This window comes from Stegostoma tigrinum, chromosome 38, assembly GCF_030684315.1.
Source record: "Stegostoma tigrinum isolate sSteTig4 chromosome 38, sSteTig4.hap1, whole genome shotgun sequence".
Taxonomy (NCBI): Eukaryota; Metazoa; Chordata; class Chondrichthyes; order Orectolobiformes; family Stegostomatidae; genus Stegostoma; species Stegostoma tigrinum.
The window spans coordinates 1,557,623-1,583,721 of NC_081391.1; the positions used below are offsets into that span (position 1 = coordinate 1,557,623).

At 44.3% G+C, this 26,099-nt stretch overlaps 2 protein-coding genes across 2 annotated transcripts in view; both read left to right on the plus strand.

Moving 5' to 3' along the window:
- Window positions 1–3,122, plus strand: part of tab1 (TGF-beta activated kinase 1/MAP3K7 binding protein 1) — a 47,294-nt gene extending 44,172 nt beyond the window's left edge. The window contains exon 11 of the mRNA XM_048521666.2: window positions 1,429–3,122. Within this exon, the coding sequence (XP_048377623.1) occupies window positions 1,429–1,648 (220 nt within the window). The 3' untranslated portion in view covers window positions 1,649–3,122. The remainder of the gene's footprint in view (window positions 1–1,428) is intronic.
- A 12,146-nt stretch (window positions 3,123–15,268) lies between these two features.
- The window catches only part of LOC125446949 (beta-1,4-mannosyl-glycoprotein 4-beta-N-acetylglucosaminyltransferase-like), a 61,090-nt gene continuing 50,259 nt past the window's right edge, over window positions 15,269–26,099 (plus strand). The window contains exon 1 of the mRNA XM_048520964.2: window positions 15,269–15,288. Within this exon, the coding sequence (XP_048376921.1) occupies window positions 15,281–15,288 (8 nt within the window). The 5' untranslated portion in view covers window positions 15,269–15,280. The remainder of the gene's footprint in view (window positions 15,289–26,099) is intronic.

The following is a 26,099-nucleotide window of genomic DNA, read 5'->3' on the forward strand; positions in this document are numbered from 1 at the left end:
CCCTTACTCATCGAACTCTCAGGTATACGCCATCTCTTCCAGCTGCACTCCATGATAACTGCACTGTGACATTCATTACATGTACCACTGAAATTTAGAGGAATGATATTTCTGGCAGTTACAGAGTTAGATTAGACTAGTTACTTAAATTACTGGAGAGCACTCATTAATTTAAATGCTTAACTGCAAACGTCAGCACTAAGATTTAAAGAAGTTTTTATTAACCCTTTAATATTCACTCCCTTACCAAACATTTGTGTTTGCCTTCTGCTTTAGTTGCACTCCTTCATTACTGTCCAACCCAGTCAGCAGTGGTGTCTGCCAACCAGAGTACATTCTGTGTCCTTATAACCCTTGATGCCTCTTCCAAGGAGGAATGCTGGGCTGTCAGTGACAGGGAAGAAGTCACCAGCACAAAGTGAATGCTTTGTTTGATCTTTTGCCGTGAGACTTCATGGGATCCAGAATAGATCCTCAGGACTCCCAAAGCAACTTGCTCTTGTCTGAATGTCACTGTGTCACTGTGTTTGTAGATCTGTCCTGTCGGTGGGTCAGGATTTAGCCAGTGACGGTGACAGTTGTGTCTGGAACATTGTAATATATGACTGGAAGAATATGACTGTCAGGCTGTTGCTTGACTTATCCACGGGACAGCTCTCCCAGTCTTAGCACTTGTTCCCAGCTGTTAATCAGGGGAACTTTGGCGGCTTGACTGGGCCTTTGTCAGGCCCAGATGTGATGCCAGGGGATCATTTGGTTCATATGCTTTTATGTAGTAGTTTGATATAACTGTGTGGTTTACTAGACAATTTCAAAGGACAGTTAAGAGGCAACCATCTTGCTGTGGTCTAGAGTCACACGTGGACCAAACCAGATAAGGATGGCAGATTTCCTTCCCTAAAGGACATTCGTGAACCAGGCAGGTTGTTCTTGCAATCTGATCACCATTATTGTCATAACTTTTTATTCCATATTTAATTACTCAGTTGAATTTAAGTTGCCCAGTGCATTAGGGTTTAATCACCCATTCTGCAAATTCCTCCTCCAGTAACTTAGCCACTGTGCTTGTACTTCCTGGGTAACTGAAGTTTACAAGATTGGACCCAGGGTGGAAGTTTCCAAATTCTAAGATGGATTAGAGAGCCCGGATTGTTCTCCATAGAGCAGAGAAGGCTGAGAGGTGATTTGGAAGTGTCTGAAATCACAAAGAATGAGGAAAGCTGGTGCGGTAGCAGCTTTCAGAAGGAAAATGGATGAATACTTGAAGGAGGAAAATTGTTAAAATGTATAGGGAAATGAAGTAATCAAAAAGCTCTACTAAATGGCCTGAAACTTTGTATTGTTCAGATACTACATGCTCCATTTGAAGCCTAGGAAGGTAACTAATCCTGCAAAACACACGTTGATAAACTTGTGCTTTCTTTACAGTCAAAGTCCAACTGCAACGCTGCAGTCAACCAACACACACACACACAGCAGCAGCTCCAGCTCGGGTGATGGGCACAGCCACCTGTTTCATCGTCACCGACTTCCTCAGACTCTGCAACCTGACCAGGATGGTCGTGTCGAGCCGTATGTTGACTTCCTGGAGTTCTACCGCCTCTGGACCATGGACCACTGTGAGCAGACGGTGGCTGGAGGCCAGTAAGAGAGTGCTCAGCACCTGCCTCTGGTCACGGCTAGAGCTGCTGGGAGAGTCTGGGTTGTGCTTCCAGAAAAGCCCACACCCTGAGCTCCCAGTGATGAGTTGGAGCTTAACGGCAGCTAAAATTTCCTTGTGATCTTGTTTCTCAAGGACATTGTTACGAACCTCTGAGGAATTCAGAGTTGGAGAATGAGTAAGTCAATCCCTTGATTGCTGACTGACCCCTAATAATTGAGAGCTTGCGAGTTCAGTGCCAGTGCTGTACTCATGGAGAAGAATCCATAATTATCAAGATCTTGGAATGAGAGACTTGGGAGTGATACTTTCCCACAGACTCTGGGGCTACAGGTGGTACTGTATGTCAGGGAGCCCTGCCATCTTGGCATCTGAGATTCTTCAGAAGGATTCTATGCATCTTACATAGCAGCCTTAACCCCTGGCCCATCTGAGAAGCACCCAGCTTAATGCGCTGGCCCTCCTGTTCATTCCAAGTGTCAGCAAGGTAAGCTGCTCTCAGCCCTGAGCCACACTGACTGGCTCCACACTGAGTTTGCCAGGGTCACTGGTTAGGACACTAACATTGGACTCCGTGCCATGTGGGCAGAGAGAAAGTGTCATATCAAGATCGGACCAGCTTCAGCCATGATTCCCTCCTCAGTCCAATAGTGTTTCCACCATCGCCAGATGGATGTGAGCTGAAAGAGATGTTCCCTTTTGTAGACAAGGGAGTAGAGCAGGGTGGGGGGTGTTGAGGGGCGGTGGTGGAATGGGGAGGAGGGCGCAGGGAGGATGGAGGTGTGTGACGGCCCTGAAGGGACACTATTATGAAAACATCTATTCTACCAGATTGGCCAGATTTGTGTTGAGGTTTTTCTTGGGAGAGAATATACTACCCCAGTCTGTTCTGAATGACAAAATTGGCAAGTTGAAAGTCTTCAGTTTTCCTATAGTGTGTGCAGCTTGGTTGGATCTGTCTGAAACTCTCTTTCCTGTTAGTTCTGGCTGTTATTTTGGAATACCTTCTGCTATTGTCCATTGACTTGAAAGGTTTTTCTGTCTCTGACCTTTGCTGAAGTTTTTTTTGCATTTTCTGAAGTTTCTCCACATCTGCCCTTTCTTTCTTCTGAGCCAATGTGGCTTGTGTTTTCTGTTAATCAATTCCATTGACTGATCCTTTTCCAATTACTTTTATTTGATTTTCTTCTGAGCATGTATTTATGTTGTGTTTTCTGCATTTAAAGATGTTCTTTTCCTGTTTAAAAAAAACCTTGTGCGATTTATTAGCTTCTGTTTCCTCATTTTGTTGACTTTTCTTCATTTATCAAACTTCCTGTTCTTAGGGTTTCGTCCCTCCTGCTGACCCCTTCATCAATTAAACTTCAACGATCTGTAAATTATTTATAAATTGTATCTGTACATACTCTGCACAGGCGGTCTGTTTGCTAAATAAACCAGAACGCAATCTGCGGGAGGACGATCTGTTGTGTAAGACTCATATTCAATCTGCTGTCTCCACAAACACACTTTGACACAGTTTCGAGGTGATCATTAAACTGGAGCAGACAAGCCAATGAGCCACTAGGCGCCAGCTGTTACTGCCCTTGACTTCATATTCATGGAGCTGAGGGTAGTAAAGGCTCACAGTTAATAGTGGCAACTTGGGTCCTTTGGAATAGTGTTAGGCTGGGCAGTCATTTCAATTTATGTAGGGCTGGAGTCATAGACCCACTGGGGTAAGGGAGGGACTGGAGTCATACAGACCTGAGTGGTTGTGGAAAAAGCAGAAATTTCTGGAAATACTTGGCAGGTCACAGCCTCCACAGGGAGAGGGAGTCTGTTCACTTCTTAGGTTCATAACCCTTCATCTGAGAGACTTTGGACTGCAGGTTCATAGTTCCTTGAAAGTGGAGTCACAGGTATACAGAATAGTAAAGAAGGTGTTTGGTGTGCTTGCCTTTACTGGTCAGAGCTTTTGAGTATAGGAGTTGGGAGGTCATGTTGTGGCTGTACAGGACACTGGTTCAGCCACTTCTGGAATGTGTGCGCAATTCTGGTCTCGCTGTTATAGGAAGGATGTTGTGAAACTTGAGATGGCTCAGAAAAGATCTACAAGAATGTTGCCAGGGTTAGAAGGTTTGAGCTATAGGGAGAGGCTGAATAAACTGGTGCTGTTTTCCCTGGAGTGACAGAGGCTGAGGAGTGACATAGAAGTTTATAAAATCATGAGAGGCATGGATAGGGTAAAGCTGTTTTCCTGAGGTGGGGGAGTCCAAAACTAGAGGGCATAGGATTAAGGTGAAAGGCGAGAAGATTTAAAAAGGACCTAAGGGGCAACTTTTTCATGCAGATTGTGATGTAAGTATGGAATAGCCTGCCAGAGGAAGTGGTGGAGGCTGGTACAATTACATCTAAAAGGCATCTGGATAGGTATGTGAATAGGAAGAGTTTAGAGGGATATGGGCCAAATGCTGGCAAATGGGACTAGCTTTATCTAGGATGTCTGGTTGGCATGGGCAAGTTGGACCAACGGGTCTGTTTCTGTGTTGTACGTCTCTATGACACGAGTGATGTTACGGATATAGATAGTCTTGAGCAAAGGGGTGTGCATGAATAAAACGAAGGAAGATCCATGTGCAGATGAATGGCAAGAGAGATACTGACTCATTTATTTTTACAGCACAGAAGGAAGCCACTCAGCCTATCATGTCTGTGCCAGTCAAGAAAGATCTGACTGCGTTATTTTTATTTTTCAGCTCGTGGTTTAAAGCTCTGGATACAGTGGCAATACAAGTCAATATTTAAATACAACTTAAATGCTGATGAAGTTTCTGATTCATTCACCCGTTCAAGCAGTGAGTTCCATTCTCTCACTACCTGAGGGTGAGAGACATTTGTCCTTAGCTCTCCTCAGCCTTCTACCTCTCTCTGTAAATCTGTGTCTGCAGTGCACATGCATACACACAACTGACCCCTCTGCAAATGGAAAAAATGTCCTCCTAGCTATGACTGCAGAACCTCATATGCCGTATTCGGTCTGCTCTCAACCTTCACCACAAGAAGGAAAACAGTCCCAGCATATCTGACCATTCCTCATAGCTCAAGCCCTCCAGCCCAGTTTCTGACAACTAGTCTTTCAGGCAGAGTTCCAGACACCACAACCCTCTGAGTGAAATAAATGTCATCAGCTCTCCTCTTAGCTTGAATACGGAACAAGAGGAGGCCATTCAGCCTCTCATACCTGCTGCACCATTCAATAAGATCATACGTGATCTGCAACATTCTTCTATCTCTTTCATTAAGCCTGTTTGCCTACTCATAGAAAGTAGAGTCATGTCTCACCCTATTCGTCCCCTCATAATCTTATACACCTCGATCAGGTCCCTTCTGAATTTGCTGCTCCGAGGAAAACCGTTCCAGCCTATCCAGGCCCTCCACCCCAGTCAGCGTCCTGTTAAATCTCCTCTTTGGTACAGTGTGTTGACCAGAACAGTATGCAGTACACTTGTGTGGCCTAACCAGCAATGTACACAGTTCCAACGTAATGTTCCTGCTCTTGTATTCCATGCCTCGGCTAATAAAGATAAATGTTCCATGCACCACTTTTACCACCTTATTTAGCTCCCAGCTGCCTTCAAGGATTTGTGGATATGCACACCAAGATCCCTTTCATCTTTCATACTTTCCACGGTACAACTATTCATAGTGCAAACCTTTGCCTTGATAGCCCTCCCCAACTTCAAAAACAAAAACAGAAGTTGCTGGAAAAGCTCAGCTGGTCTGGCAGCATCTGTGAAGAGAAATCAGACTTAACCTTTCAAGTCTGAGACCCTTCCTCAGAAAGCCCCTCGCTCTCCCCAAGTTCAGGCTCATTACCTCCCACTTTTCTGAATTGAATTCCATTTGTCATTGCTCTGTCTAGTTGACCAGCCCATTGACACCAGCTGGCAGATTACAGCTGTCCTCCTTAGTATTTACCACCCAGCCAATTATTGTGATCATAATGATCGTACCCTGTACAAAAGCCTCAACCTTCAAAGAAAATTGAAAGGTGACAAGAAAAGAAAGGATGTCCCAAGAGCAGGTCTGCTGAGAGCTAGGAAAATAAAACTGAAGTAAGGAAAGAAAACAAAATGGGGCAGGGCTTGCAATTGGGATTTGTTGATCTGGATTGCAGTTTTTAAGTGTCTGGTCAATACCTGTTCCTCCAGCTTACATTAAGCCTTGATGGGCAGTGCAATGCACAGTCTGAAGGAACTACTGAGGAGTTCTATGCTTTTATGTTTATTTTTCTGATTTCCGGTATCTGTTAAGTTTCCTACTTTTTACTCAGAGCATGAGAGGGACCATAAAGTCATTGAGATGTACATCTTGGAAATATACCCTTCAGTTGATCTTGTCCACGCCAATGAGATATTCTAAATAAATCTAGTACCGTTTGACAGTATTTGGCCCATATCTATCAAAACGCTTCCTATTCATGTACCCACTCAGATGCATTTTAAATGTTGTATCCGTACTAGCCTCCACCACTTCCTCTGACAGCTCATTCCGTAAACATACCACCCTCTGCGTGAAAAAGTTGCCCCTAAGGTCTCTTTTAAATCTCCCCTCTCACCTTAAACTTATACCCTCTACTTTTGGACTCTCCTACCCTGGAGAAAAGACCTTGACTATTAATCCTAACCATGCCTCTCATAATCTTTTAACCTTCTATAAGGTCACTCCTCAGCCTCTGATGCTTCAGGGAAAATAGCCTCAGTTTATTCAGCCTCTCCCTATAGCTCAAACCCTCCAAACCTAGCAACATTCTTGTAAATTTTTTCCAAAGCCTTTCAAGTTTCACACCATCTTTCCTATTGCAGGGAGACCAGAATTGGACACAGTTTTCTGGAAGTGGCCTAACCAATGTCCCGTACAGCCACAATATGACCTCCCAACTCTTATACTCACTGAACTGATCAATAAAGGCAAGCATACCAAACCCCTCCTTCATTACCCTGTCGACCTGCAATTCCACTTCAAGGAACTGTGAACATACATTCTAAAGTCTCTTGTTCAGCAACACTCCCCAGCATCTCTCTCTCAAGTTTATAAGTCATAAGAGTTCTACAGCATGGAGACAGGCCCTTTGACGCAAACGGGTCCGTGCTGACCAAAATGTCTGTCCATGCTAACCTCATTTCCCTGCAGTTAGTCTGTATCCTTCCACTGGCAGCTCATTCCATGTGTGTACCACCTCTATGTTTAAAAAAAAATTGCCCCTGAGGTTCCCATATATTCTTTCCCCTCTTAAACTGATGCCCTCTAGTCCTTGATTCCCCAACCCTGGGACAAAGACAAGTGCATTCAGACAATCCATGCCTCTTGTGATCTTATACACTTCTATAAGATCCTCCCTCAGTCTCCCACGCACTAAAGAAAAATGTCCTAGCTTGTCCAACCTCTCCCTCTAACTCAGTCCTTTGAGTACTGGCAACACCCATGTAAATTTCTTCTGCACTCTTTCCTGTTTAATAACATCCTTCCCATAGCAAGGTGACCAAAACCGACAGACTTACTCCAAGTGCAGCCTCACCAATGTCCTGTACAACTTCCCAACCTCAGTGCCCTGACTGATGAAGACCAATGTGCTAAAAGCTTTCTTCACTACCCTGTCTACCTGGGACTCTACTTTGACAGAACTGTACACCTGAACTCCAAGGTCCCTCTGTTCCAGTACTATCACTTCACACATCTACATTAAACTCCATTTGCTATTTCTTGGCCCACTTGCCCAGCTGAACAAGATTCTGCTGCAATTTCTGATAATCTTCCTCACTCTACAATACAATCTATTTTAATGTCATCTGAAAACTTACTAATCATGCCTTGTACATTCTCTCACAAACATAGATAACAAACAGTAGTGGTCCCAGCACTGACCCTAAGGCAGACCAGTAGTCACACGCCTCCAATCCCACAAGCATCCTTCCATTAATAGTCTCTGCTTCCTGTAGGAAGAAGGATATAGACCCGAAATGTCAGCTTTACTGCTTCTCTGATGCTGCTTGGCTTGCTGTGTTCATGCAACACTACACTTTGTTATCTCAACTGTGTGTCCAATTTGCCAAATCTCCCTTGATTCCATGCAATCTAACCTTTGATAGCAGCTTACCATATGGAACCTTATCAAAGGCCTTACTGAACTCCATATAGACTACATCTATTGCCCTGCCCTCATCAACCTTCCTAATCACTTCATCAAAGAATGCCCATTCGTGAAACCATGCTAACTACTTCTAATCAAATCCTGTCTGAATGCATGTATGCATATCTTATCCCTCAGAATTTCCTCAAGTAGTTTTCCTACTACAGACATTATAATTCTCAAGGTTTTCTTTGCAGCCCTTCTTGAATATTGGCACAGCATTCGCTACCCTCCAGTCTTGTGGGACCTTACCCTTGGCTAATGATGATGCAAATATATCAGCCAAGACCCCCACAATTTCTTCTCTAGCCTCTTGCAGGATTCTTGGTTACATCTGATCAGAATCAAGGCATTTATACACCATTTTCTAATATTTACGACTGTGCCCAAGATATCGCCACTAACTTCCCCAAGTCCCCAAGTTCATGTCTTTCTCCACAGTAAACACAGAGGAGAATTTGTTGAGGACCTGACCCATCTCCTGAGGTTCCACACATAAATGTCCATTTTGGTCCTTGAGGGGTCCTATTCTCTCTCTCTCTCTTCTTTTTCCTTCAATATATTTAAAGAATCTCTTTGGATTCACCTTAATCTTTTCAGCTAAAGCGATCTCATGCCCCCTTTTTGCCCTCTTGATTTCTTTCTTCAGTAAACTCCTGTACCCCCTCCAGGGATTTCCTTTATCCCAGCTGCCTGTTGCTGCTCTGATTTGCCCTCCCAACATGTAGCATCTCATAGTTCTATCGATTTAAACTCCACCTGCCACTCCGAGTCACAATCATCCTAAAATCAGTCCAAAAACAAAGTAAGAGTAGACCATTCAGCCCATCAAGCCAGTTCCACCAGTTGTCAAAATCATTGAAGATCTGATTGTGCCCTTAACTCCACTTCCTGTCTGCCCCAGACTCCTTTCTTGTTCAACAATCTGTGTACCTCAGCCTTGAATCTATTTAGGAACTCAATTTCCTCTCTGCGGCTGGGAATGTCAGGATTAACAAACCTCCAAGCAAATTCCTCTTCGTTTTGATATTAATTGAGAGACTCCTTATTTTGGAGCCATTCCTCCACAACGGGGACATCCTTTCAGCATCTATCCTTCAAGCCCCCTCAAAATCTCATATTTCAACATAAATCTTACAACCTTTTTTTTTCCCCTGAGGAGCAATGGCTGTTTATTGCTCCAGATGTCACCTGACAACATTGATGTTGGTGGAGGCCGGGAAGTGAAGGGTGGCGGTGAGGTTTCACGATGAACGGGGATAACAGAGCAGCCTCTTTGCTGTCACTGACATCCATTTCCTCACCCTCCAAAGAAGGGAAAGATAGCATGGTTGCCTCAACCATCTCATTTATAAGTCATCACAAAAACACCTCCATCCCAGGAATCAGCCGAGTGAACAGTCTCTGAATTGTTTCCAAGGAATGTATGTGCCTTAGTTAAGAAGTGGAGTGAAACAGTGTACTGTATTCTAGGTTCAATTTCACCTCTGACTTTTGCATTTATAGCACAACTTCACGACTTTTATTGGCTTTACCGTAAAGGCCAATATTCTATTTAATTTCCAAATTACTTGCTGTCTCACTTTTTGAGATTCATGTATTAGGACACCTCTACACTGCAGCATTTTGCAACCTCCCATTACTTAAAAGCATCCTGCTTTTCTGTTCCTCTGCAAAAGTGACCAAGTTTATCAGAACTCTGTTTCCTGCTGGTTAGCCAATCCCCTGTTCTTACTAACATATCACTCCCAATATCTTGAGTTATTGTGCAGTATCTTTTTGTGTGCAATATATCAAATGTCTTTGGAAATCCCAGTGCATTGCAACCTCAGTTTCCCCAATTCCCACCCTATTTACAGCTGATTTTTCCATCCTACTTTCAAACAATTGCCCATTCTCTATCTGGAGTACAGCCAATTCCCCACCATTGACTCAGACAAAGGAGGAGAAGCCTTTCAGCATATTGAGTCTGAGCTGCCAAAACTACACTAGATGTACACCAAAGATAATGGGAACTGCAGATGCTGGAGAATCCATGATAATAAAGTGTGGAGCTGGCCAAGCAGCATCTTAGGAGCACAAAAGCTGACGTTTTGGGCCTAGCCCTGTCATCAGAAAATGTCTCTAGATCTACACCAGTCCCACTTCTGAGAATTAGGCCTATAGCCTTGAATTTTATGACATTTAAAGTGCCCATCCACCTACTTTTTAAAAGTTGTGCTGTTACCCACCTCAACTATCCTCCCAGACAATGCATTTCCAGACCCCCATCCTCTCTGGGTGGAAAGCATTTTCTTCAAATCCCTACTAAACCACCTGCCTTTCTCCTTTAAAAGTGTGCTCTTTTCTTACTGGCCCTTTGATAAAGGGAACAGCTACTTTCTGTTCACCCTTTCTATGCCCCTTGTCTTATACTCTTTCAAGTCCTGCTGAATCTTAGTGCTCCAAAGAAAACAATCCAAGCTTATCCAGCTTCTTTTCATAGCTAAAGCACTCCAGCCATGGCAACATTTTGATGTACCTCCTCTGAACGCCTTCCCCCCCCCTTTAAAAAACTGATTTACATTGTTTGCATATGAATAATAATGGATCTAGCCAATTCCTTTTCCGATGTATCAATGATTCCGGATTCCCCATTCTGTGTCTAGCCAGTTCCCCATTCCCCATTCCAATTCCTGTATGTAGATGATTCCCCATTCTGCATGTAAGCAATTTCCCCATCTGCATGTTGAGAATTCCCCATTTCCTATTCTCCCACCTGCATATAGCCAGTTCCCCCATTCTCCATCCTATTTCCAGCCGATTTCTCATTCCCTGTCCCGTGTGTAGATGAATCCCCAACTCCCATCTTGATTATAACAATTTCAAAGAATAATAAATTTGTCAGTGATTTTTCACGGAACAGAATTTGTATGATGCAGAAGGAGGCCACTCAAGTCTAAAGAGTATCCCACCTCATAATCTTGCATGGGGTTTTTAATCATAACCAATCCACCCTAACCTGCATATCTTTAGACGGCGAGATAGAACCATAGCACTCGGACGAAACCCACACAGACACGTGGAGAATGTGCAAATTCCACACAGATAGTCACCCAAGACTAGAACCAAACCTGGGTCCCTGGTGCTGTGAGGCAACAGTGCTAACCACTGAGCCATCAAGCCACTCCATTCCATTCACAAAACCATGTTGACTCTGCCCGGTTGTATATTGATTTTCTAAGTGTCCTGCTGCTCCCTCCTTAACAACTGTGATGGTCCCAGCTGATGTTATTACTGGCCAAGTCAGATCACAGACTGAAATCTGGCTTGCTAGATCGTTTTCAGAATTCACTTACTGAGACTGTCTTTCACTGAAACACAGGCACACAATGCTGCTGATTTCATTTTAACAATAACCTACTTCCTAAGTGGTCTGCACTATCTCCCTTCAGGAGAAAATGTTTTATTCTTCTACCAGGACCTTTGTGAACTGAATGTTATGGGTCTTTCCACTGAGCAAAAATAAAATCAATTCCTGATCTGTCTAACTGAAAACAAGCTCACTGAGCTGTGCAGCATGGAAACAGACTCTTCAGTTCAACTTGTCCATGCCAACTAGATATCCTACATTAATGGGGAAGGTGATGACCTAGTGTTATAATTACTGGACTGTTAATCCAGCAACCCAGAGAATAGCCTGGGGACCACGGCAGATGGTGGAATTTGAATTCAATAGATATCTGGAATTAAGAATCTAATGACAACCGTGAATCCATTGTCAAATGCCAGGTAAAACCCATCTGGTTCACCAATGTCCTTTAGGGAAGGAAACGGCCATCCTTCCCTGGTCTGGCCTACATGTTACTCTTAACTGTACTCTGGGCGATAAATGCTGCCTAACCAGTGATACTCTCACCGTGAGTGGATGAAGAAAAAAAATCTAGTACCTGTTGCCAGCATTTGGCCCATATTTGTCGAAACCCTTCCCATTCATATACCCAGATGCCTTTCAAATGTTGTAATTATGCCAGCCTCCACCACTTCCTCTGGCAGCTCATTTCATGCACGCACCACCCTCTGGGTGAAAAGGTTGCCCCTTTCTTATCCTTCCCTTCTCATCTTAAACTTGTGCACTCTAGTTTTGGACTCCCCTACCTTGGGAAAAAGAACTTGGCTATTCACCCTATCAATGCCCCTCATGATTTTAGGGACCTCTATAAAGTCACCCCTCAGCCTCTGACAATAGACAATAGGTGCAGGAATAGGCCATTCGGCCCTTCGAGCCAGCACCACCATTCATTATGATCATGGCTGATCATCCACAATCAGTATCCTGTTCCTGCCTTATCCCCATAACCCTTGATTCCACTATCTTTAAGAGCTCTATCTATCTCTTTCTTGGAAGTATCCAGAGACTTGGCCTCCACTGCTTTCTGGGGCTGAGCATTCCATATATCCACCACTCTCTGGGTGAAGAAGTTTCTCCTCAACTCTGTTCTAAATGGCCTACCCCTTATTTTTAAACTGTGTCCTCTGGCTCTAGACTCACCCATCAACGGAAACATGCTTCCTGCCTCCAGAGTGTCCAATCCTTTAATAATCTTGTACGTCTCAATCAGATCCCCTCTCATCCTCCTAAACTCAAGTGTATACAAGCCCAGTCACTCCAATCTTTCAACATATGATAGCCCCGCCATTCCAGGAATTGACCTTGTGAATCTATGCTGCACTCCCTCAATAGCCAGAATGTCCTTCCTCAAATTTGGAGACCAAAACTGCACACAATACTCCAGGTGTGGTTTCACCAGGGCCCTGTACAGCTGCAGAAGGACCTCTTTGCTCCAATACTCAATTCCTCTTGTTATGAAGGTCAAACTGCCCCAACCTATTCAGCGTGTCCTTATAGTTCAAACCCTCCAAACAGCAATGTTCCTGAAGTTTTACTCTCTCCATTAATAAAGCTCTCCCAATACAAACAACTTTTCATTGCCATTCTAGGGTCTCTTTTTGTCTCACAATGTGTTTTTGTTTAAAGGCAAAAGTCTCCAGAAGTACTGATGAGTTAGTCATTAAACCCTTTCAGACTTTTGTAAATATAAACTAAAACCCACATGCCAACTAGTTCAAAATCCAAACTCTAAATCAATTAAATTAAAATATATATAATTCACACACCTTACTTCACAATGGATTCCAGAATTTTACTAAAGACAGATATGAGACTAACTGACCAATAGCTCCTTGCTTCTTCAACTCTTTTTTCTGAAATGCTGTAGTTTTTCACTCTTCTGGAATCTTTCTAGAATCTAATCAATTTTAGAAGATGTCAATGCATCCATTATCTCTGTAGTTATTTCTTCTGAGACCTGAGGATGCATTCCTAGAGGTTTTGTCAACCAAGTGCCATTATTTTTCACAGTACTTCATCTCAAGTAATCAATGCTTTCAGTCCCTATCTTCCTTTTTGTTCCCCTGTCCTGCCTTTCTAGTATTGCGGAGTTTTACTTTCTACTGCCTAGACAAAATATTTATTAAGTGTCTCTGTCATTGCCATGTTTCCAGAATTAATTCTCCAGTCCCACCTTGTCTGGGGCTAACACTCACTTTAGCTCCTCCATTCCTTTTTTTTAATCCTTGTGGAAGTGTTTTGTGAGTGTTATATTATTGTTGTTATATTTTTTTCACACTGTAATTTCTCCCATTTTAAAATCATCCTTTACTGTTTTCTAAAGTCTTCACAATCTTCTGGGCTGTCACTAATCTTTGTAGTATTGTACATCAATTTTTTCAACTAATACTACCTTTAACAACCTTGTTTAGCCATAGATACTGATCCTCCTCGTTGACTCTTTCTCTCCCAATAGAACATATTTTTGTTCAGAGTTATGCAACATATTACCTTGCCACCATACTTTCTTTCAACTTAATTCTCCACTCCACTTTAGCCAGCTTTGCCTTCACACTCTTGTAATTCCTTCTTGTAATTTCACTGTGAAATTGAATATTTGCTTTATTCTGCCTCATTAACAGATCCAAATTAGCTCGTGCCCTGAATGGCTCCAGAACCTATTGTTAAAAGAACTGTCCTGAATACATTCTGTTACGTCACCCTGCAAGATATCTTAGTTTCATTCAATCTGTACGAAGATTAAAACTCCCCATAGTTATTACAATAATTTTTTACAAGACCCCATTACTTAATAGCTTTTACTTTGCCCCACAGTGAATCATAAAGTTTTGAAACAATAAATTCTCTTGAATCTCTGAACTAAGTTTGTTTCTCACTCTGTCAAGCTTTATTAACAGTACAATCCTACTTCCTTTTCTTGTACTGATCTGCCAACATCCTTGAATATTCAGGTCCCAGCCATTTACCCCTTAATTCTGTCTCTGTTTCTCCAATCTGACCTCTTTTGGAGGTGCACTGTTTGTAGACTGTGCGTCTTTTTCTGTCACTAGGTTGTCATTACCAATGTCCCTACCCTGTACCAAAGCTGAATTTCTGAAGAAGGGTCCTGACCCAATACGTCAACTTTCCTGCTCCTCTGAAGCTGCCCGACCTGCTGTGTTCCTCCAGCTCCACACTGTTATATCTGTACCAAAGCTTTGTCCTATCTGTTTAACTTTTTAAATCTCCCTCATGTAAGCCCTCCCTCCACTATCTAGCCCCTCATCTGACATAATATGAGGGAGCTTAAAGCATTACACAATAAATTTAATGTAATGCCTGGATAAGAATAAAAACCAAATTCACCAATCAGGCTCACTGCCTGTGGCTGCCTGTCTTTGATAACAGCATCATTGTAAAAGCCTCCTTCTGTGAAGAACTCCACCTCCCTCATGACACCAAATTATTTACATTACTAAAGTCCCACTGTTAAGCAATAAAAACAGAAAATGCTAAGAAACTCAGCAGATCTGGCAGCCCGGACTCAGGGCTTAATGCTGTTTCTGCAGAGCTCCAGCATGTTCAGTATTTTGTTTTTATCTCAGTATTCAGTCAGACTTTACCTTCTAAGAGCACCCTTTGTGCATCTGCCACCCTGCATTTACACAAACTTTAATTCCAGTGAGTTGAGGCAGCTGCAGCTTGCTAGGGACCACTTCTAATCTACTCAATCTACCTAGGGGCATCTTGTGGCAGAATGGTAGTATCCTTACTTGTGAACAAGAGACCTAGGTTCAATTCCCACCTTCTGCAGAGGTATGTAATAACGTCTCTCAGAAGTTTAATTAGACAATATTTAACCAGCTACCCAACTAATTGCAGCTGCCTCTAGAGATAAGCTGATTTATTACAAATAGTAAACTGCAACTGGCTCCTGCAGTTGGGTTAAACTCAAACGTGACTATATTTTAAAAAGCAAACAACCCTTGCAACTTTCCCAGTCACCAAAATCCCAAAGTTAAGCAATCAGTCACCATGAAACTTACCAGAGTGGATGTGGAGCTGGAGTCACGTGGACATGAGCAGGTAGGAGAGATAGCAAGCAGTGAGAAGACCATCAATGAACCCAGTCCCAGTCCTGAGGTCAAACTCTTGTTCAACCTCAGGATCCCAGCCCAGTGGAGGGAATAGAGCTGATAGGATCGAGCAAGGGACCACAGGGAGTGTGGTCAAGGGGCAGGAGTCAGATATACTAATGGCCAAGTTCCTGGGGTAAAGCAATAACTTTGGATTCTGTCTGGACAGGATTCTCAGCCACATCTGGCCCATTTCCCACCGTTCTGACTTCACCCCTTCCTCACTCTCCCATATCAATGATAGGGTTCCTCTTGACCTCACTTTCCACCTCAGCAGTCTCTGCATTCAAAGGATCATCCCCTGCCATTTCTGCCACCTCCAGTAGGATACCACTGCCAAACACATCTTCCCCTCTTCTCCAATACTGTTAGCATTCCACGGGGACCATACCCTCAGTGACATCCTCGTCCACTATCACTCCAAATGCTTCCTCACTCCCCCATGGTACCTTTCCATGCAATTGCCCAATCACCTCCTCCCTCCTCAGTGTCAAACGCCCCAGGCACAGCCTCCAGATGGAGCAGTGATTCACTTGTACTTCCTTCAACCTGGTCGTCTGCACTCGCTGCTCACAACATGGTCTCTTTTACACTGGTGAGACCAAACACAGACTGGGTGGCCATCTTGCAGAACACCTCCTCACTGTCAGTAGGAGCCACTTTGACCAACCTCCGCCACCCACCCCATTTGCTTGCCATTTCAATAAAACATTTGTTCTCATGAACAATCCTGGGCCAGTTACAATGTTCCAATGAAGCTCAACTTTGTAGCCTGGAGGTTTTAAATTGCACAACTTCAAGGCATTGTTATTTCTCTTTTGTCATGATTAATAACTGGTTTGTCCTTTGCACTGGGCCTCCAAATCTCTCACACTTCCTCCGCTTCTGTCAGAAGTATTAAAATCACCATTTTGTAATCCCTTTGAGTTCTGAAGAAGAATCACATCTGACTTGAAACATTAACTTTGTTTCTCTCAGTACAGATGCTGCCAGACCTGCTGAGATTCTCCAGCACCACGTTTACTGTTCTGAATTCCCTCTGTCCCCTTCTGCTCTCACCTGAACCCCTACTTATTCTGCCCCTTCCTCTCTCCTCTGCCCCCACATGTCCATGTACTGCTATGCCCCTCTCAGAAACATGTTCAGAGTTGAGTACATTTGTGGGTGGCTAACAGACCTGATGAGTAAATCTTGTTCTGCCTAGTAGTTGAACTTTTTTTTAAACTGCATCAGGATTTGATCTGTTTTTGGAAACTGGCCATGAATGAAGTGCTGAGAAAGACTCTGAAATGTGACGGATTAATAATTAAAACGGTGGCTGAATTAAAGTGTATTCGAGCTGGTGAATGCAGTTGCTTGTCTGTCCTGATAGAGTTTTACTGTCTTTCTGACCAGCTGGATCATTGCCATTCATACAGCCGTTTCCCCCCACTTTACACTTTTCTCTATTGACACTCTCTGCAATAAGCAGCATCTTTGGGTTTTTCTGTTCCACAGTGCTCTCGTCAGCTCCCCTCTCTGCACAATGTTAAACATTGATTGTCCTTTCTGTTCCTGCACAGATGTGGATTCAAGAGAGCCTCCATTGTCACAGGAACAGCTGCATTGCTCACTCACTGTGGATCATTTTATCCAGGCTAGCTGACTAGATAAGAATCTTTAAGGAAAGAAAAGATCACTTGTCACTCTGTTCACACACTGTACCCTACGGTCCCCCTCACCATGTCCTTCAGTTCCCCTCACTCCATTTCTCCACCTGTCCCTACCCTGCCCTTTGGCCTTCGATAAAAATCTAACAGGGAATTCGCAAGAAATGTCTTCACAGAGTGAGTGGTTTGAATGTGTTATTTGTTACCCCAAAGAGGGTTTGAAGTGAGAAGCATAGTTGTATACAGGAAGATAAGAACACAAGAACCTTACCATTCAATGTGTACATGTTAACTATTGCCACTTAACCAGGCCATCCCCATATCCCTGAACTGACTGGGAATCAGAAATCTATCAATCTCCACCTTAAACTTACTCAAAGGCTGAGCTTCGACGGCACTCTGTAGCAGAGAATTCCAAAGATTCACAACCCTCTTGAGTAAGCCAAATTCTCCCCATCTTGGCCTTAAGTGGAATCCCCCTTATTTTTAAATAGTGCCCCCTGGCTCTAGACTCCCCAGTGTGGAGAACCTATGACTCCCCATCTATCCCTTTTAAGTATTTTTTAAGTTTCAATGAGATCGCCTCTTATTCTTTAAAATACTAGAGAATACAGGCCCAGTTTGCCCAATGCCTCTTCATTGGACAGTCCCAACATTCCAGGAACATGTCTGGTGAACTTTTGTTGCACTTCCTATACGGCAATAACATCTTTCCTGAAATAAGGAATCCAAAACTGTGAACCATACTCCTGATGCCGTCGAACTTATTTCTTACATAACTGAGGCACAACTTCAGTACTTGTGCACTCAAATCCTCTTTTAATAAAGGCTAACATTCCATGAGGCTTCCGAAGGAGAAGTAGGTGAATAGGATCATTTGAAATTTTGTGATTCCTCTTTTGTGTGTCACCTCAGGCTCAGATAAAGATCTCATGTTCAGGATTAGGATTCATGGCCAACGACAGAATTAGCTTATAGTAGAAGAACCTAAACCCAAGGAACAAAGTTTACTTCCAAGCAGAGGATCATTCAGGAAAAGGATTTGCATTTTCTTTAGGCCCCTAAGAGGAAAGTAACATGCAACCACACTGTTTATTCTTTACTCTTTTGATGTTGGTTTTCTCTGCTGCTAAGTCTAAATAATTCTCAAAGCATGAGTTTCTGTAATGCTTTTCACAGTTGATGTCATCAGAATCCAACCCATCCAAAACAAATCCAACACATTCAACTTGGTACCACCCCATCAGCCTCCTCCTCAGTAAAGTGATGGAAATTGTCAGTAACAGAGCTATCAAGCAGAACCTGCTCAGCAATAACCTGCTCAGTGATGCCCAGTTTGGGTTCCATCAGGGCCACTCAGCTCCTGATCTCATTACAACTTTGGTTCAAACATGGACAAAAGAGCTGAATGACAGACCTTAACATCAAGGCTGCATTCGACTGAATGTGGCATCAAGAAGCCCTTGCAAAATTGGAATCAATGGGTATCAGGGACAGACTCACCACTGGTTGGGGTGATACCTGCCATAACGCAAGACAGTTGAGCTTGTTGGACGTCAGGCATCTTAGCTCCAGGACATCTCTGCAGGAGTTCCTCAGTAGATTCCTCGCCCCAGCCATCTGCTGTTGTCTCATCCATGATCTTTCCTCCATCATAAGGTCAGAAGTGGAGATGTTCGCTGATTGCACCATTTGCAACTCCTCAGATAGTGAAGCAGTCCATGTTCACATGCAATAAGATCTGGACAATGTCCAGGCTTGGGCTGAAAAGTGGCAAATAACATTTATGCCACACAAATGCCAGGATATGACCATCACCAATAAGAGACATTCTAACCACTGCCCCTTGACATTCAATTATGTTCCCATCACTGAGTCCTCCATTATCAACATCCTAGGGTTTACCATTGACCAGAAACTCAATGCCATATAAACACAGTGGCTCCAAGAGCAGATTAGAGGCTAGGAATACTCTGGAAAAAAATTACCTCCTGAGTCCCAAAAGCCTGTCCACCATCTACAAGGCACAAGTCGGGAGTGTGATGGAATACTCCCCACTTGCCTGGATGAGTGCGTCCGCAACAACACTCGAAAAACTTGCCACCATCCAGGATAAAGCAACCACTTAATTGCCACCACATCCAGAAACATCCATTCGCTCCACCACTGATGCTCAGTACGCACTGCTGCTACTATCTACAAGATACTCTGCAGAAATTCACCGAAGGTCTTTGGATAGCACCAAACCTGTGACCACTTCCATCGAGAAGGTCAGCAAATACATGGGAACACCACCCCATGGCTGGGAAATAAGGTGCTGTTTCTTCACTGTCACTGGGTTAAAATCCTGGAATTCCCTCCTGAATGGTTTTTTGGATCTACTTACAGCACATGGGCTGTATCAGTTTAAGAAAGCAGCTCACCACCACCTTCTCAGCTAGGGGATGAGCAATAAATGCTGGCCACTCAGTAGCACCTACATCCAATGAATGAATTTAAAAAAATTCCAGTCCAGCAGTAACACCCATTAAGACCTGATCAGCTCAGACTGTAGTACAGCTCCTGAATCACTCTTTCTGGTAGCTAGGAAACCCCTGACCCAGAGTACTTCTGTGTCCTTACCACCCTCAATGCTTCTTCTAGTTAATGTTCAACATGAAGAAAGGAAAGGTGGTATGTAATAATCAGTGGAAGGTTTCATTGTCCATCTTCGATCTGATACCATGAGACTTCATATGGTCTGGAATCAAAGCTGAGAATTCCCAGGGTGATTCTCATTGGAATGTATAGTACTGTGCTACCATCCCTGCTGGGACTGTCATGCCAGCTGGAATCTGGTGGTGCTTGGGAAATCTGCTTTTATGCCTTTCTTTTAAAAAGCTTCTTCATTTTTGCATTTCACTGGAGCTCTTCATCCCTGCAGCCATGTCATTATAATCTCCTCTGCACTCTCTCCTAGGCCTTCATCCTCTGCAATGTGTCTTGTTCAGAATTTGTCAGATTATTCCATAATTAACATCTGTGCTTTGGAACTGTTTTCCTCTGTTTATAAGGCTATTTATGTTGTATGGTGTTTTAATGACTTTCTCAACTTTGTCCTGCTGCTTTCAAAGTTCTGATGCATGTTCGGTCACCAGTCTCTGTTACTGCACTCCCTATGTTCAGTCTGGTTTGCATTTTTCTCTCTGACAAAGTTCATCCCTTCACACCTCTGTGTTAAACTGCATTAGCATCAACGGTATGGGGAACCTGGATGTCTATGTCCTACATGACGTTTGTTATAACATTGTCGCTATTTACAACTTTGTAGAATTTTGTATCTACAAACTTTGAAATTTTCCCTTGTATACCCAATCAATCATTCAGTAATCATTAATATTCATTAAAAAGAACTGTGGCTCTCCCGCTTAATCCCTGGGACACCACCACTGCATCTCTCCACTTGGAAATATCATAATTCAAATGTTTTCTGCTCTTATTGGAGGAGATAGAGATGGAGGAATTTGTTAATGTTATAAGTCTGTGCAGTTTCTAGCACATGTGTATATGGCAATCTCCACAGAGACGTCAGTGGCCATCATGAAGAGCCCAGTCCAGTGGCCTCAGTGTCTGCCAGCTATGCTAATGGTCCTGCACTCCAGTGCTGTAGCCGTAGGTGCTCAGCAAGAGGACAGACAACGGACCTCAACCTCAGTGCAAGTGCCCCTTGCTCTCAGGGAGGTAGGGTGGTGCCAACAACTTCCTGCTTTATAGAGTCACAGAATTATACTGGACAGAAACAGATCCTTCAATCCAACTGATCTGTACCTACCAGACATCCCAATCTGACCTAGTCCCATTTGCCAGCACTTTGCCCATATCCCTCTAAACTCTTCCTATTCACATACCTATCCAGGTACCTGTTAAATATTATACTTGTACCAACCTCCACCACTTCATCTGGCAGCTCATTCCATACACGCATCACCCTCTGTGTGAAAAAGTAACCCTTCAGGCCCTTTTTGAATAACTTCCCTCTCACCTTAATCCTATGCCCTCTCTCTTTGGACTCCCCTATCCTGGGAGAAAGACCATACCTCATCATTTCATAAACCTCTGTAAGGTCATCCATCAGTCCCTGACACTCTAGGGAAAATAGTCTCAGCTCAATTTGAGCTCTCCCAATTGCACAAATCCTTCAGGCCCGGCGACATTCTTGTAAATCATTTCTCCACCCTCTCAAGTGTAACAACATTTTTCCGATAGAAGAGCAACCCGAATTGTATGCAGTATACAAAAAATGGCCAAAATATGACCTCACAACTTCTGTGTTCAATGCACTGACCAAAAAAGGCAATTGTACCAAATGCCTTCTTCACCGCCCTGACTACCTGTGACTCCACTCTCAAAGAATATTCCCCTTCACCCCGTGATCTGTTTGTTCAGCAACACTCCCCAGGGCCCTCACATTTACTAATCCTACCTGGCTTGCCTTACCAAAATGCAAAACCTCATATTTATCTAAATTAAACTCTATCTGCCACTCCTCGGTCTCTATGATCAAGGTCCCATTCTAGTCTGAGATAATCTTCTTCACTGTCTGATACACCATCGATTTTTTTTATCATCTTCAAACTTACTAACCATACCTCCTATATTTACATCCAAACCATTTATATTAATGACAAAAAGCAGTGTACCCAACACCGAACCTTATGGCACACAGCTGCTCACAGGCCTCCAGGCTGGAAAACAATTCTCCACCACGAACTTCAAGCCAATTTTGGCTAGCTCTCTCTGGAATTTGAGGAGGATCCACACACAGAGTCCCCAGAAGCTTCCTCTCCAGATGATTCCAGCCCCGTTCTTTATGTGATGCTGACAACTGTAGAGGTCCAAGCCAGAGGTGAGCCTACATTTCGACAGGATGCTCTCCAGCAGGCCTGGGTTCCCTGAACCAAAACTCCCCTCAGGGGTGACCAGCTGAGTCATCTAGGACCAAAGGGTCAAACACAGAGCAGGGTCCTTCCAGTTAAGCTGTGGATGCTGGGATTGCTCAGGCATGAGAAAGGAGATTGGAATGTTCTTTCTACTTATTTGCTTTTCAAGGTTGTGCTCCGTCATTTGAGGCTGTGAGGTGTATAATGGCAGCTCACGCATCCACCCACCCGACTGTGCGTCAGTCTGTCCAGAAAAGCTGCCTCATCCAAGCCCAATGTTATCCTGCAGGATGCTTGAGCTTTTCACAGTAACTGAGCAGTCTGTGTGCACACAGTCAACAGTTACCGATGATGGAATGATCAGAAGGGAGATTCCTCAGCATTGCTCTCAACCTGCTGCCTATGCTGAGAGACTTCACTATACAATAGTCAGGTGTGATATCCTGATAGATACTTCAGTGCCATATTGGTGCCCCTTCTCACTAACAGCTGCTTTTCCCCTAACCATTAGTGAGACATGTTGTATGTACACATTTGAAAGTGGAATCATGTGAGGATAGCAATTGTATAATCCAATGAATAAGGAGACATTTAGTCGGCAAGATAAAAAGAGAAAAGCTGGAACAGTAACAATTTTCAAATATCTTAGATGAGGGAAGTGAAGGGATGGTGTCTATATCTGCAGATGACACATAGATAAGTAGGATCATATACTGTGAAGGTGACCTAACAGGATACAAAGTGATACAAATAGATTGAGTGCATGGGCTTAAAATTTTGCAAGTGGAATATAACATCAGAAAATGTGAAGTTATTCTCTTTGGCAGGAAGAATTTTTTGTAAAAACTATTATTTAAATAGAGAATGACACAGAATTCCAAAGTGCAGGGATTGATGGTGCATGACTGCCAATAGGTTGCTGTGAAGGCACAGATTGTAATCAGGAAGGCTAAAGAGGTGCAGCCCTTTATTATGAAAGGGAGTGAACATAAAAGGATATTATGCTTCAATTATGCAGGCGCAGCATTGCTGAGAGTGCATTTCAAATACTGGGTGGATATTACTAACGCTTGTAAAGAAAAAAGATAGAGCAGTATTGCAGGGCCACTACTTTGACAATGATACTCCAAAGGAAACAATAAGGGACTGAGTGTAAGAATGTAGAAAACAGCAGCACGGTGTGGGAGTGGAGGAACCCCATTGTGGTTCATTGTGACCATACCTGTAGCAAGTGTTGATTGCTTGAGGAACTCTGGCTCAGAGTTGATGAACTGGAACACTGTGACACATCAGGGAGGGGAAGAGTTATTTGGATACTGCATTTCAGGAAGCAGTCACACTCCTTAGATTAACTACCTCAAATTCAGTCAGTGGTCAGGAACTATGAGCGAGGCAGATCCAGGAAGATCAGATTTAATCTGGTGTGGAGACTTCTCTTCATCAGTAACTCTGTTGTTGTTGCATGAAGGGTGGTCGTATAATCAAACAGGAACCAGGACAGTTTGGAATCTAGTGAAGCTGTAGGCTGTTTCTTTAAGCCTGCCTCCAAAGTTTGCACTGCCCTCTCTGCCAAACCAGTGGTATGGAACTGTTCTTATATGTCAAATACCAATCAACTTTGGGAAATACTCTTAACTCCCTGCTGGTAAAGTATGGCCTGTTATCTGCGACTAGCACTCCCGGGAGTCCATGTATTGCGAAATATGCGTGCAGTTTTTTTTAAATCGTCCCCGTGTTTGATGAATGACCTCCATGCACATCCAGCCACGTTGAATGGGCTTCGACAATGGCGAGTAATATTGAGCCCATGAAAGGACCTGCATAATTGACACGTAACAGAGTTCAGGGTTTACCCGGCCATTCCCACAAATGCGGGGTAGCTGCTGCTAGTACCTTTTCTCCCCCTTGGTCCAGGAACTCCCCACCTACGTCCGTGACACCACCCACGCTCTCCACCTCCTCCAGAACTTCCAATTCCCCGGTCCCCAACACTTCATTTTCATCATGGACATCCAGTCCCTATACACCTGCATTCCTCATACAGACAACCTAAAGGCCCTCTGCTTCTTCCTGTCCCGCAGACCCGACCAGTCCCCCTCCACCGACACCCTCATCTGCCTAGCCGAACTCGTCCTCACCCTCAACAACTTCTCTTTTGATTCCTCCCACTTCCTACAGACAAAGGTGGTGGCCATGGGTACCTGCATGGGCCCAAGCTATGCCTGCCTCTTTGTAGGTCACGTGGAACAATCCCTCTTCTGTAGCAACACTGGCCCTAAACCCCACCTCTTCCTCTGTTACATTGATGACTGTATCGGCCCCGCCTCTTGCTCCCACGAGGAACTCGAACAGTTCATCCACTTCACCAACACCTTCCACCCCAACCTTAAGTTCACTTGGACCATCTCTGATACCTCACTCTCCTTCCTGGACCTCTCTATTTCCATCTCTGGTAACCACCTGGAAACTGATATCCATTTCAAGCCCACCGACTCCCATAGCTACCAAGAATACACCTCCTCCCACACGCCTACCTGCAAAAATGCCATCCCCTATTCCCAATTCCTTCGCCTTCACTGCATCTGCTCCCAGGATGAGGCATGCCACTCCCATACATCTCAGATGTCTTCATTTTTCAAGGACCGCAACTTCCTCCTTCTCTGTAATCGAGAATGCCCTTGACCGTGTGTCTCACAGATTTCCCGCAACTTATCCCTCAGACCCCTGCCCTGCAATAACAACCAAAGCAGAATCCCCCTCGTCCTCACATACCACCCCATCAACCTCCGGATCCAATGCATCATCCTCCAACACTTCCGCCATCTGCAATCTGACCCCACCACCAAAGACATTTTGCCCTCCCCACCCTTATCTGCTTTCCGAAGGGACCACTCTCTCCGTGACTCCCTTGTCCACTCCACACTCCCCTCCAACCCCCCCCCCCCACACCTTCCCACACTTTCCCCTGTAACCGCAGGAAGTGCTACACTTGCCCCAACACCTCCTGCAACACCCCCATCCCAGGCCCCAAGAAGACTTTCCACATCAAGTAGATGTTCACCTGCACATCTGCCAATGTGGTATACTGCATCCGCTGTACACGGTGTGGCTTTCTCTACATTGGGTAAAGCAAGCAGAGGCTTGGGGATCACTTTGCAGAACACCTCCACTCGGTTCGCAATAAACAACTGCACCTCCCAGTCGCAAACCATTTCAACTCTCCTTCCCATTCCTCAGACGACATGTCCATCCTGGGCCTCCTGCAGTGCCACAATGATGCCACCCGAAGGGTGCAGAAACAGCAACTCATATTCCCCTTGGGAGCCCTGCAGCCCAATGGTATCAATGTGGATTTCACAAGCTTCAAAATCTCCCCTTCCCCCACAGCATCCCAAAACCAGCCCAGATCATCCCAGCCTGCCTAACCTGTCCTTCCTCTCACCTGTCCCCTCCTCCTACCTGAAGCTGCACCTCCATTTCCTACCTTCGAACCTCACCCCGCACCCCCACCTTGATCTGTCCATCCTCCCTGGACTGACCTATCCCCTCCCTACCTCCCCACCTACATTTACCTCTACAGGCTCCATCCCTGCCCCATTAACTTGTCTGTCTCTACCTATCTTCTCCTCTATCCATCTTCGGTCCGCCTCCCCCCCCTCCCTATTTATTTCAGAACCCTCTCCCCATCCCCCCTTCTCTGATGCAGGGTCTAGGCCTGAAACGTCAGCTTTTGTGCTCCTGAGATGCTGCTTGGCCTGCTGTGTTCATCCAGCTCCACACTTTGTTATCTCGAATTCTCCAGCATCTGTAGTTCCCTTTATCTCTGTCTTTGTGGGCACTCCGGCACTGCCCTACCAATGCAGCTATGTGCATATCCAGTCCTGGCTGCCAAACATAACTTCTTGCCAATATCTTCATTTTAGAAGCCCCTAGATGACCCTGGTGGAGCTTGGCCAATACCCAGCAGTTATCTTTGCTTGATACAGTCACTCTTCCTCCCCGTGATAATTTGCCGTCCTCCACTGTGATTTGGTCTTTCCAGATCCAAAATGGTTTCAGTTTCCTCTCTAAAAGCGTTGTGGTTCAACCCACAGCAGGAGGACTGCAGCGGTTCAAGAAGGCAGCTCACCCTCCACCTTCTCAAGGACAACTGGGAATGGGTAAGAAAAGCTGGGCCCAGTCAGCGATGCCCA